This window comes from Primulina eburnea, chromosome 17, assembly GCF_022965805.1.
Source record: "Primulina eburnea isolate SZY01 chromosome 17, ASM2296580v1, whole genome shotgun sequence".
Lineage (NCBI taxonomy): Eukaryota > Viridiplantae > Streptophyta > Magnoliopsida > Lamiales > Gesneriaceae > Primulina > Primulina eburnea.
In genome coordinates, this window is record NC_133117.1 from 12,438,730 (window position 1) to 12,451,970 (window position 13,241).

The following is a 13,241-nucleotide window of genomic DNA, read 5'->3' on the forward strand; positions in this document are numbered from 1 at the left end:
GGATTACACCACTGAAACTGAATAAATTGATGCATTTTCTGTAGAAAAAGAGGCAGTTTGGATGAGAAATTTTGTCCAAGAGTTGGGGATCATTCCTAATTGAGTTGATCCAGTCCCCATGTACTGCGACAACACTGGTGCCATTGCGCAAGCAAAGGAACCAATGTCTCATTAACGATCTAAACATATACAAAGGAAGTTCCACATCATCTGGGAGAATGTGGGAAGGGGAGATATATCAGTCGAAAGAGTCACCTCTGCTAATAATGTTGCCGATCCACTTACAAATCCCTTGCCATGACCATTGTTTGAGAAGTATCGCGAAGCAATGAGATTAAAGTTATGGGTAGTTGGCTCTAGGGCAAGTGAGAGATTGTTAGAGTAGATGCCCTGCAAGCCAACGTTTGGATACGGAATTTATTGACTCAAGTGTAATAAACAATATTTATTTTAATATAATTTAACTTTTTATGGTCTAGTTTTACTTTATCTGTATACCCATGCAATTAGCATAGAAAAAGTCCTTGATTATACTTTAATACAAATGAATCGTAATTCGATGTTGAAACTCATTTTTAAACATTGTATAATCTAAAATCTTTCCTTGTCGATTCAGCCACTAAAACATGGATAAAGGTCGCTTGAGCTCGAGACTAGCATATGTGATGTTGTGTACCGCGTTTTTTGGTAAGGGCAAAGGGATTTCCAAACATGCAGATGGGTAGTCATATGATGATTATACCGAACTACCCTCCCTCGGACTTTCCAAGTGGTTATCTTTCATCAAGAGGATAAGTTCGTGGTTATGATAGTACACCATTAGTCCTTACGACCCGGGACAACACTGAGGCTCTATATGCTAGGGCTGTACTTTGACTCGTTTACCGACTCCAGGAGAGTCATCAGGTGGCGAGATTGGGTACCGTTGCGACACATGTAGGTGCCAGTGCATTGTAGTCGGGAATTTACCGCTCACCTATGTGTGTGGATATCCTATGCGGTCTGATGAAATAATAGTGCATGGAATCTCTGGCCAGAGTATGAGATGTACGTTAGAGAAGGAGTTCTCCAGTTGTACATGCGATGCCACTATTTATTCTCAAATATGTGTCACATAGTTATCGAATTATTATGCAACCCTCGATGAACTAATGGTTGCAGATTCGATCGGGATATATGAGATGAAGGGACCGTACTGTACGTTAGTCATAACCGACTGGTTCTTCCAGTAACTATCAGTGATACCTAGGGAATCATGGGGCGATGCTGCTAGATCCTCTTACCATGATTCGATGGGTTTAATCAAAAAATGGTTTCTGGCATTCTCATGATCAATGGTTGATACATAGAATAAGGCAAATTATGGTAAGCCCGAATAAAGGATTATGTCCTGAATCACAAAGAGTTGTGAACCTATGGTTAGCTGTATCCGTGAACCATTGAAGGTCACACAAGTATTGGTTTACTTGTTCCCGTTGAAATAATGAATTCAATGAGTTGAATTTATAAGAAATGAGTTTGATATGATCAATAAATAAGCTTATAAATAAAGTTTATAAAAGCTTATAGAAATTTTGAGAGCATGACTCCTAAAGACAGTCAAAGGGAGTGCACATGCCTTATTTAGACATTTGTGATCTCGAAATTAAAGTGTGCATGACAAATAAGTTTAATTTGTCATATCGATGAAATTGGATCGTCGATCGGGATTATGATGAGATTAATATAATGGGAGCATGGATCATCCGCTTGTAAGAGTGTAAGCCCATCATGCAAATTTATTAAAGTTCAAATGAGCTTTAATTTATTAATTCAATTATATTTTAATTGAGTTAAAATGTAGTTCATGATGTTTTTATAAAATATGATATTGATTTATGAAATATATAAATATTCATAATACAATAATTTTAGAGTAGGTCTCTCGTGAGACGGTCTCACGAATCTTTATATGTGAGACGGGTCAACCCTACCCATACTTACAATAAAAAGTAATACTTGTAGCATAAAATGTAATACTTTTTTCATTAATGACCCATATAGATATCCGTCTCACAAAATACGACCCGTGAGACCGTCTAACACAAGTTTTTGTCATAATTTTATTAACTTGCACAAAAAGCAAAAATAAAATCAAGATTGACCATGAGATTGGCATGCATTTTTAGAATATTTATTTAACTTAAATAATGAGATTAATTAAGTAAAGAAAATATTAGAAAAGATAATAATGATTTTTTTATTTTTTTTATAATGCATGGATTTTTTTTCCGCGGAAAATAAAACGGCATGGATTTTGGAATATATGGTTTACTTAATTAATTAGATTAATTAAGTAAATGATGAATTAAAGAAATAATTAGATTTCTTTGTTCTTATTGCACAATTTTTTTTCGAGACATTCACTCCCAAGATTTGAAAGAATAGGTTTCGGCTATTCCAAAGTGCTCTCAAAAGGTTTTTAGAACCAATTTTTTTTCTTTATCTCATCGTTAAAACATATTTTATACTTTCTAATGCAATTTAGAAGAGGAACAAGTAATTCGGTCGTGGACCTGATTCGAAGATTAAAGACGAGATCGAAGAACGTTCGTAGGGATTTACAATAAGAGCTACGTCCACTAAGACTAGAGTAGTTGGAGGTGAGTGAATTAATTCACTAAAGGTAAAATTAAATACTCCTTATGAATGTTTATTCAATTTAAACCATACAAAATACCAAAATATTTTGAACGTCAAAATAAAATTTTTAAACATCCGCTGCATTTTGAGCACGAGAGAAACCGAGATCCCAACAATTTAGTTATCATCTACTTAGCAAGTTCTTATTTGAAATATTTAGTCCGTAGTCACTTATGAGTTGTAAAAACCTGGACTTGGTAATAAAATAGACTTGTTTTCATTAGTTTATGCACCTTAGAAGCTTAAACATTTTAGTAAGTTCGGTTTTAACCATGACTTTGATGATATTATCGATGTCACGTCCCGGGATCAAGGCGTGATATCTTTTCTTGAGGTGGAGGATACAATGTGGCATTTCTATTTTAAAAATTATCTTATGTTTTGTGACATATTCTTTTTTAAGATTAGGTTAGCATTAGTTTAAAAAAAAGGAAATTAAGAAAAATTAAAAAACCAAGAAAAATACACATAATCCAATTGTTTCCATTGAATTTAATTTTCCCCACACAAGCACATTTCTATATCAACCACATTCCAATTAACAGACAATTCAACACACATCAAACTCCAAATCCCAAATAAATAGAAAAGAAAGTGCAAACAATATTAAAACCAAATTACGTAATGTGAATCTTGTTTAGTGTTTCCGAAGAGACACTGCCGAGAGCACCACCAATAAAATAAGCAGACCCACTGTGATATACGCAGCCACCACAGCTCCACTGACACTCTGGCAGAAGTCATCGAACTGATCACATATGGCCAGCCAATTCGCCCCCGAGTTCCCGTTTTGGGCCAAGTAAACAATGGCCGCCGAAGAACCTCCAGCCGAAGTAGCCAAAGCAACAGCCAACTGAAATCAAATCAACCATATAATGATACCCCAGTATCATAAAGTTTTATGGTTATGTTCATACATGCAAAAATTGACCAAATAAATTAGTGGGCTTTATCTATTTGGTCATTATATAGAATCTTACTGTATCGAAGACAATTAACAGGAATCTTGGTGCTTTGGCAACAGGTCGCACGATGCAAACAATGGAGAAGGGTATGGAGAGAACAAGGTATCCAGTAACTATCGCCATAGCTATTACAAAGAACCTGCAAGAGAAAATAGAACAACATAAATATACTAATTACATGTGCGATTCGATTATCGGGATCAGAAACTTACGAGAAAGTAGGAAGATCGTCATAGCTGGCTTGGAACTGGAAGAACTGAGTGAAGAATGGAAGAGTTTGCTCGGTGGTTCCCATGGCGACCGAGGCTCCTAAAGCCGACGTTGCCGCGCATATTCTGAGGATCAAGTCGAAAATAGATACACCCCTTTTGTAACCTGCGGTCTTGGAACGCACGAATGCCGCCGGAGCATCCACCAAAAGGGGTGCTTTCCCTTTCCTTTCTCTGCTCGTTTCTGCAACTTCAACTGTTGTTGCCTCGTTTTTCTCCATTTTTGTTAAAGTTTTTGTTGAATCTGTATTTTCTAAATAGATGATCGAATCTTGATTTATCGTATGAAAGTTGGAGGAGAGATTGAAGGTTTATATAATGATGATGGATTAAAGTTTGTTTATTTTTTGAAGGGTTTATGTGAGATAATGGAGCAAGAGGAGTTGTTTGCTAACTTCTTGTTGAGTTAAAGAATATATATTTGATAGTGTTTTTCTGAATTATACGAGAAATAATAAATACTATGTTGGAGTAGATGGAGATTCTTGAGCATTAATATTATACTAGTTACTCTGCACACGCGGTGCGTGTGTGTACAATTTTTTTTTATAATTATTTATGGACTAAAATGAAATTTGACAAATTATCGAAGTACTAAAGTGCTATTTGAATAATTGTAATAAAAAAAATAAAAACAAAAATGTTTTTTGAAATTAAAAAAAAACAAAAATGTAATTTTGATATCAAATAGGGGCAAAATAGGAAAACCAAAAAACAGACCAAAGACACCAAAAACAGTTATTCTAATATGCTTAAATTTAATAAATAGTAAAAGATTAGATTAGTGAATGTGGATTTTGTATAATTAAGGATTTGATTGAAGTCAAACTTTAATTAAGATATTGGAATATTAATGAAATTATTTATTTAGTTATAATTGACTGAGTACTTAAAACAAGACCTTCCCTAATCCACTAATGGTACGTAAAAAATGATTTTAATTTGTTAATTATGTTGACCAAATTTATCTTGCATTAGCGTTCATTCGTGCTCGTAATTTTTTTTTTTTACTGAAAATAATAAAATTTTTATCGTATTTGATACAAATCTTATTTAATTTAATCATCCAACTGATATAAATTGCATTTTTCTATAATTTTTATTCCTAGAGAAAAGGAAATTCAATTTTGTGACGTCTCATGTTTTAAAATATGACTAATGACGGGAAAATACCGATTTTTCAGGAGAGTGAGTCTCATGTGAGACCGTTTCACGGATCTTAATATGTGAGACGGGTCAACCCTACCCATATTCACAATAAAAAGTAATACTCTTAGCATAAAAAATAATACTTTTTCATGGATAACCAAATAAGAGATCCGTCTCACAAATATGACCTGTGAGACCGTCTCATACAAGTTTTTGTCTTTTCGGTATTCTACGTCATCATACAATGTGTGAGACGGGTCAATCCTACCCATATTCACAATAAAAAGTAATACTCTTAGAATAAAAAAATAATACTTTTTCATGGGTGACCCAAATAAGAGATCCGTCTTACAAATACAACCCGTAAGACCGTCTCACACAAGTTTTTGCCTTGATATAATTGGTATACAATATCAAAATTTTCGGTACGATATCGGTAAAAAAAATTTTAGTCTCATAATTTTCGATGCAATATATGGTATATATTTTTAAATACGACATTGTATGATATACTACCCTTAAATATGAAAAACTTTCAGTACAACAATCTTCAATTGATATTATCATTTAATGGGGAAATATTTATACCTGGTTTTCACTGTAAGCATATTCTGGAATAGAATAACTGAACACAATATTACTTGATCATTAATTTTAATTCACCTTTATGAGTCGGTTTGTGTTTTTTCCCTAATTGAACGATCCCTTCATATTTCTGTATGTTGTGGAGCGATTATGTTGAAGTTCTTTCAATCATGTGAATTGTACAGATTTCATGCCCAATATTTTGGGCGTTGGATTGTATTTATTTAATTTTAGTGAAAACAAAAAGTACTTAATTGTTATAAGATCTGATACACACGAGAAATTTTGGGATCCGCTTCCAGCAAGTGTCACTAGTCCAGACGCAGGTGCCAAAATTTTCCCGAGCCTGAAATCACGAATAAGATCGTTAGAAAGGGGCCAGGCGGGTGTCTTGGCGTAGCCCCTCTGACGTCCAAGTCAGAGACTGAGAATATATGGGGGGAGCAGCTAAGAGTGCTGCTAAAAAGAATATGGTGAATTCTTTAATGAGATACTGAAACCTGATATATATAGGAGAATACTTGTGTCCTGATGGGATTTCCACCCAAATGTTGTCTCGACCTCCAAAGGTGATCTGGGATGGGCTTTCCACCCAAATGTGGTCTCGACTTCCAAATGTGATTGAGCCTAGTGGGCCCACGGGTATCACCAGTCTCCCCCTCCCGAGTCGAACTGAATCGCATGTTCGAAGTTCGATTAATTGTGTTGTCCTCGGTTTGTCGGGCGCGAGTTGTGTATTTTCTTCCTGCTGCTCTTTAGTCCCCAAAAATTTGGAAACGAATCAAACCGTAATCCTACACTACATCTTCATTAGTATTCGTGCCGCGTGCCCACATCACAACGCTCCCCTTTGCATAGCCCCGCCCCAACCTCATGCAAACCGGCGTTCACTCTCACCAACCTGCATAGCCTCCACGAGGCGCCTCCCTCTTCTACGCGCGCCTCACCTACAGCGCGCAGCCCTCTTCTACGCACGCCTCACCTACAGCGTGCCGCCCTATTCTACGCACGAGTTGCTCACCCCACTCGTCGAGCGCATGCATGCCTGCGCACGCTCCCACACCTGCTCGGCCCACTCCCTCTGCACGCTCGCCCGTACGTTGGCTCGCCCACGCACGCTCTGCATGCTCGCCCACGAACGCTCGCCCGTACGCACGCCCGCCAGTACACCAGCTTGCCCGTAAGAACTCGCCCAGTACACAAGGTCGGTCCCCATAATTTTCGCAGCGGCAAACATCGTTTGTTATTGGCGAATCAAATAAATTTTTCTAACATGGTATGTCCTCGTCGCCCCCATCTTCAAGGTCCTCTGCTAAGCTTTTGAAGAAAACTAATTTCCACTTCTCCGCGCTCTTGAATCATCTGCTAAAATAGTCCTTAGCACGAAAATAAAAATTCAATCTCCTCACCCCCTAACTCCTCTGCTAGGCGACACCTTAGTAGGAAAATAAAATTTTTCTCCCCAACTCTGCTCCTCTACTAGGTGAAGTCTTAGTAGGAAAATAAATTTTTCTACTCGACCTTGCTCCTCTAATAGGCGATGCCTTAGAAGGAAAATTTTTATTTCTCCCCAACTCTTCTCTTTTACTAGGCGATGCCTTAGTAGGTAGGGAAAATGAAATATTTCTCCTCAACGCTGCTCCCATACTATGCGATACCTTAGTAGGAAAAATAAAATTTAATTCTCCTCCTCCACTCTCCTACTCTGCTAGGTGATGCCTTAGCAGGAAAATTAATTCTCCTCCTCCACTTTGCTCCTCTGCTAGGCGAAGCCTTAGCAAGAAAATTTAATATTTCTCGGCCCAAACTCTGCTCCTCTTCTAGGTGATGCCTTAGTAGGAAAATTTAATTCTCCTCCTCCACTATGCTCCTCTGCTAGGTGATGCCTTAGCAGGAAAATACAATTCTTTTTCTCCACTCTGCTCCTCTGCTAGACGATGCCTTAGCAGGAAAAGACGACGCCTTAGTAGGAAAATTTAATTCTCTCCTCCACTCTGCTCCTCTGCTAGACGATGCCTTAGCAGGAAAATAAAGATTCTCCATTATCATCCTCTAACTCCTCTACTAAGCGACGCCTTAGCAGCAAAATAAAAATTCTCCACCCTCACCTTCTAACTCCTCTGCTAGGCGACGCCTTAACAGGAAACTAAAGATTCTCCACCCTCACCCTCTAACTCCTCTGCTAGACGACGCCTTAGCAGGAAAATTTAATTTTTCTACGCCCAAACTCTACTCCTCTGCTAGGCGATGTGTTAGCCTGGAAAATTTAATTCTCCACCTCCACTATGCTCCTTTGCTATGGGATGCCTTAGCAGGAAAATAAAATTCTTTTCCTCACTCTGCTCCTCTGCCAGACAATACCTTAGCAGGAAAATAAAATTCTTCTCCTCCACTCCGCTCCTCTGCTAGGCGACACCTTAGCAGACAAATTTAATTCTTCTCCTTCACTCTGCTCCTCTGCTAGGCGATGCCTTAGCATGAGAATAAAAATTCTCCACCATGACCCTCTAACTCATCTGCTAGGCGACGCCTTAGCAGAAAATAAAGATTCTCCACCCTCACCATCTAACTCCTCTACTAGGCGACGCCTTAACAGGAAAATAAAGATTCTCCACCTTCACCCTCTAACTCCTCTGCTAGGCGATGCCTTAGCAGGAAAATTTAATTTTTCTCCGCCCAAACTCTGCTCCTCTGTTAGGCGATGCCTCAGCAGGAAAATTTAATTCTCCTCCTCCACTATGCTCCTCTGCTAGGGGATGCCTTAGCAGGAAAATAAAATTCTTTTCCTCCACTCTGCTCCTCTACTAGGCGATACCTTAGCAGGAAAATAAAATTCTTCTCCTCCACTTTGCTGCTCTGCTAGGCGACGCCTTAGCAGGAAAATAAAGATTCTCCACCCTCACCCTCTAACTCCTTTGCTAGGCGACGCCTTAACAGGAAAATAAAGATTATCCACCCTCACACTCTATTCCTCTGCTAGGCGACGCCTTAGCAGGAAAATAAAGATTCTCCACCATCACACTCTAACTCCTCTGCTAGGCGACGCCTTAATAGGAAAATAAAGATTCTCCACCCTCACAATCTAACTCCTCTGCTAGGCGACGCCTTAGCAGGAAAATCAAAATTTCACATTGTCACCCTCTCACTCCTCTGCTAGGCAATACCTTGGCATGAAAATAAAAATTCTCCACCATCACCCTCTAACTCCTCTACTAGGCGACGCCTTAGCAGGAAAATAAAAATTATCCACTCTCACCCTCTAACTCCTCTACTAGGCGATGCCTTAGCAGGAAAAAATTTATTTTTCTCCTTTCCAACTCTGCACCTCTACTAGGCGATGCCTTAGTATGAAAATAAAATTTTCCACTCTCACCTTCATAATACAACAAAATTCATGAACTGAAAAGAAGAACTTGACTTTACTGAATTCAAACTGATTACATGCGAAAATTCAAATATGAAATACATCAACGATAAAATCCAGAAGGATATTTTCTAAGGTGGTAAGTAATCCAGGGCATCTTTAAAGTCTTGCCTTGAGCATTCTCCAAGTAATAAGCTTCAGAATTTAATTTGTAAATCACTCTGAAAAGACCTTCCCACTCTGGGTCCAACTTTCCCTCTGCTCTTCGTGTACCTTCACCCGGACCAAGCCACCCACTTATTCCTTTCATAATCATGTTAACCTCTACACGTGCTCTTTTTCCCTCATCCCTCACTACACCTTCATAACACCAACACACGAATTTTTGGTCCCCGCACAAGAATCCCACTCATTTTCCCACAGGAAATTTAAGCTTCTGATGATACGTGGAAGCTACGGCTCTAAAATCCTTGAAGGCCGGCCATCTCAAGATTCCGTTATACAATGATGGAATATCTACCACCATGAAAGTTATCATTTTTGTTACCCGCTGAGGATCATTCTCCAAGGATAAGGGAAGAACAATTTGACCCAAAGGCGGGATGAAGTGTTCTGCAAACCCATACAACGGGATGGAGACTGGCTCAAACTCAAACCCTTCCACCTTCATTCGATCCAACGTGCTTTTGAACAAGACGTTCACAGAGCTTCCATTATCAATAAATATCATCGCCACATCTCTCCCATCTCCGCATTCCCCTCGCTTGGGAGGGGCTGTGTCTCTTCAATCCTGCTCCGCTGGCCCTCAAAATTTTCCTCTCGCTCCTGGCGAGTGGCCTGCTCTTCAGCGAACATAGATTCTTGGTTCATCTTCATAGCCTTATCCACTGTCCAAGTGATGAATTGGCCCAATTGTTCCATGGTCAAGTTCCAAACATTCTCATTGGAACGGGTTTGCTCGACCCTTGTCTCGTGAAGGGGCTGCTCGGGATCTTGTCTCTTGACGAGATTGTTCTTGTCTCGTCTCGAGATGCGGTTGTTCCTGTCTTGTCTCAACATGAGATTGTTCGGGTCCCCTCCGAGGACGCGATGATGCTGAGGTAGCTCTTCTACTCCCTCTCTTGACTACCATCTCTACGTCTCAACTTAAGATTTCCCACAGACGGCGCCAAGTGATACTCACAGGAAATTTTGGGGTCCGCTTCCAGCAAGTGTCACTAGTCCAGACGAAGGTGTGAAAATTGTCTCGAGCCTGAAATCATGAATAAGATCGTTGGAAGGGGGCCAGGCGGGTGTCCTGGCATAGCCCCTCCGACGCTCAAGTCAGAGATTGAGGATATATGGGGGAGCAGCTAAGGGTGCTGCTAAAAACAATATGGTGAATTATTTAATGAGACACTGAAACCTGATATTTATAGGAGAATACCTGGGCCCTGATGGGCTTTCCACCCAAATGTGGTCTCGACCTCCAAATGTGATCTGGGATTAGCTTTCCACCCAAATGTGGTATCGACCTTCAAATGTGATTTGGGATGGGCTTTCCACCCAAATGTGGTTTCGACCTCCTGATATGAATCTGGCCGGGCATGACTTGCTAAATCTTGCGATTCGAAGCGTCAAAGAATTCGGCATGCATAACAATGAAGTTAGAAGACATTTCAATGTTATTCAATTGCTAGATGATGAAGAGGAAGCCAAATCAAGACCCGGAACCCAAGAGCCCCGTGCTAGGGCGGTCAAACATTACCGCCCCAGCGTCAAAGACACAGTCCAGAAGGTGAAGTCCAGAGAGTCGCGCTAGGGCGGCCTAACTTCACCGCCCCAGCGCGCCTAGTCCAGCAGAGTTGGCGCTAGGGCGGCCAAACTTCACCGCCCCAGCGCTGCCACAGCCGAGAATAATACCTAGTTTCCTCTTTTAGAGTTTAATTGATTAGGTAATTAGATTTTCATATCTTTCTGATTTGTAACAATATATGGACGCAAATTAATGATTGTAAACATAACTTTTTATAATTTTTATAATATTTGTGAGTTTTCTCTCAACTTTTCAAAGCTTGGCTTTGTATACACCTTCGTGTGTTTCTCAAATCAAACTTATCAAAGTTTAATACTTTGTGGAGTTTGTCAATTGTTCTTCACTCGGATTGTCAAAGACGAGTTCTTTGAAGGTTCACTTGAATTTTCGATTGTTACCTTCGTTAATATTTGTTGCTAAACTCTTCGTAATTTAGAGGTGAATATTACAACTTACTTGTGTCAAAAAGATCGGGACAACACAACCGTTTCTTTGTTTCATCGAATCGAGGGCGTGACTCCGTTTTTGAGCGCGTTTGCTTTTCGTGGTTCGAAGGATCGCATCATTTGGTATCAGAGCTTAGGTTCCCTTTGATTCAAGTAAGTTTATTATTTTTATTTTCATATCTGTATTTATCCTTGTTTGTTATCAGATCTGTTTTATCCGTTCGTTCTTCGTCTTTCGTGGATCACTGATTCTCGAAAATTGTCTGGTTTGTTTTCTCTTTTTTCGAGTGCACAAAGAATCCTTGTGCAAGAGGAAAAAAAAAGAGTACAAAAATTCCGAGAATTGGCCATATATCGGTTTTGTTATTTTGTTCTACTCTCTTGTGGGAGCCATATTCAAGTGCCTCTCACAATAAAAAATAAAATAAAATTGTGCTATTATTTAGCATTGCATCTTGTTCCTTTTTATGAGTCATATTCAAGCGACTCTCACAATCGAAAAAAAAATATTTCAAATTTCTTTTTTTTGCAGTCCGTGTAAGTCAGTTTGCAGGTGTCATGAAGTTTGAACTTGTGAGTTTGATGCACACAAGCTATAAAGCCTAAACGTTTACCCTACGAGAGAACTCTCAAAAATCGAGTAAAATACTCGAGTGTGAGTGTTATTTCTTGGAGTGACGTGTGAGGTATTTGTAGTGAGGACAAAAAAAAAAAATAGACAAAAAAAAAGAGTGTCGAGGTGAATTTTCATTGGAGTGACCAGTGAGAATTTGTGGTGAGGAAAATTTATTCTTTTATTGTTTATACTAACCTTTCTTGCAGGTATAATGATTGACGATAGTGATTTTGAATCAATGTTAGGAGGGTTGGATAGAATGTGGGAGAAGGAGTTTAAGCCTCTACGAAAAACAAATATAGGGGGTGTGAAGAAGAGGCAATGCATGATAGGCATGTTGATGAGGGTAGTCGAGGTAGTGGAGTTGAAAGAAGTAGAGCATTTAATTTGCATCATGATGATGATAGGCGATGTGCGGAGAATAGAGGAGTGGGCAGAAGGGGTGAACGTGTTGTGCATAGGGTGTCTTTGACATCCACTTGGCGGACGAGCTTGGGAGAGAAAATCATTGCTAATCCAATGAAGGAGTCGAAACGTGAAGCTAGCAAATATGAATATCAAGGTACATCTAAAAATTCAATTTCTCGTACTTGTGATATTATATGTTGTTGGTTTCTAGAGGTCGGGCATGATATCAACCAATGTCCACGTGAGGAGGTGATCGTAATAAAATCTTCAGTTGAGCCTAAATCACAAATGGAGGTTGATGTTGTGTGTGAGCTTGAATCTCTTGTGGAGGATGAGGTTGTTATTGAACTTAAACATGAAGTTGAGGTTGTAGTTGAGCCTCAATATGAGGTTGTGGTTGATAAAATTGATGATTATAGTATTCCACTAGTTGGTGAGTCGAATGATATTAAACGATGTACAGTGGAATCTGAATCATTAGGAGGAAGAGAAGTGTCTACTTTGTGTACTAGGGAGAAGGAGGGTAGGCAAGGAAAAATTGTTGTGCATAAATTTCTTGAGGAACAAAATATTTCATTGGTTCAATTGAATCCAAATGTTCTTGAGGATCAATTGAAATTTATTAATGAATTGAGTGAAAAAAAAAATGTGAAATGGCCGAAAAAAAGAGAGAACAAAAGAGTGAGATGGTCATATAAAAGAAACAAGAGAGAAAAGATGAAAAAGAAAAAGAGGCCAAAGAAAAGAAAAAGAAAAATAAATTAAAGGCCCAAAAGAGTGAGGTTGAGAGTTGTTTATTCTTGCATAAACCATTTCATGTACCTTTGTACAAAGTGGTTTATTCTCATTATGATGATATAGCCGGTTCAATCCCGAGCATCGTTATTTCTTCTTTGCAGGATGATGGTGATGTCAGGATGAGGAGGCGATCAAGTGTTGATGGTGTGAGAACACAATAGGAT

At 39.0% G+C, this 13,241-nt stretch overlaps 2 protein-coding genes across 2 annotated transcripts; both read right to left on the reverse strand.

Moving 5' to 3' along the window:
* Positions 1 to 3,147: 3,147 nt before the first annotated feature.
* On the reverse strand, positions 3,148 to 4,230 carry LOC140818377 (casparian strip membrane protein 1-like). The gene is made up of 3 exons (XM_073178313.1): positions 3,860 to 4,230; positions 3,663 to 3,786; positions 3,148 to 3,535 (listed from the first exon to the last, which is right to left on the reverse strand). The coding sequence occupies exons 1-3, from the start codon at positions 4,135 to 4,137 to the stop codon at positions 3,320 to 3,322; spliced, it is 618 nt and encodes a 205-aa protein (XP_073034414.1). The 5' UTR covers positions 4,138 to 4,230; the 3' UTR covers positions 3,148 to 3,319.
* Positions 4,231 to 9,423: 5,193 nt separating this feature from the next.
* LOC140817883 (uncharacterized) lies at positions 9,424 to 9,744 on the reverse strand. The gene has a single exon (XM_073177677.1). It carries the CDS (start codon positions 9,742 to 9,744, stop codon positions 9,424 to 9,426), a length of 321 nt encoding a protein of 106 aa, XP_073033778.1.
* Positions 9,745 to 13,241: the final 3,497 nt, after the last annotated feature.

Bases quoted from the DNA above. Each gene is read 5' to 3' on its own strand.
- LOC140818377 (XM_073178313.1), bottom strand. From the start codon at position 4,137: ATGGAGAAAAACGAGGCAACAACAGTTGAAGTTGCAGAAACGAGCAGA. The intron at 3,787-3,859 runs GTAAGTTTCTGA...TTTCTCTTGCAG, and splicing joins GACGATCTTCCTACTTTCTC to GTTCTTTGTAATAGCTATGG. The intron at 3,536-3,662 runs GTAAGATTCTAT...ATTTGATTTCAG, and splicing joins TGTTAATTGTCTTCGATACA to TTGGCTGTTGCTTTGGCTAC.
- LOC140817883 (XM_073177677.1), bottom strand. From the start codon at position 9,744: ATGATATTTATTGATAATGGAAGCTCTGTGAACGTCTTGTTCAAAAGC.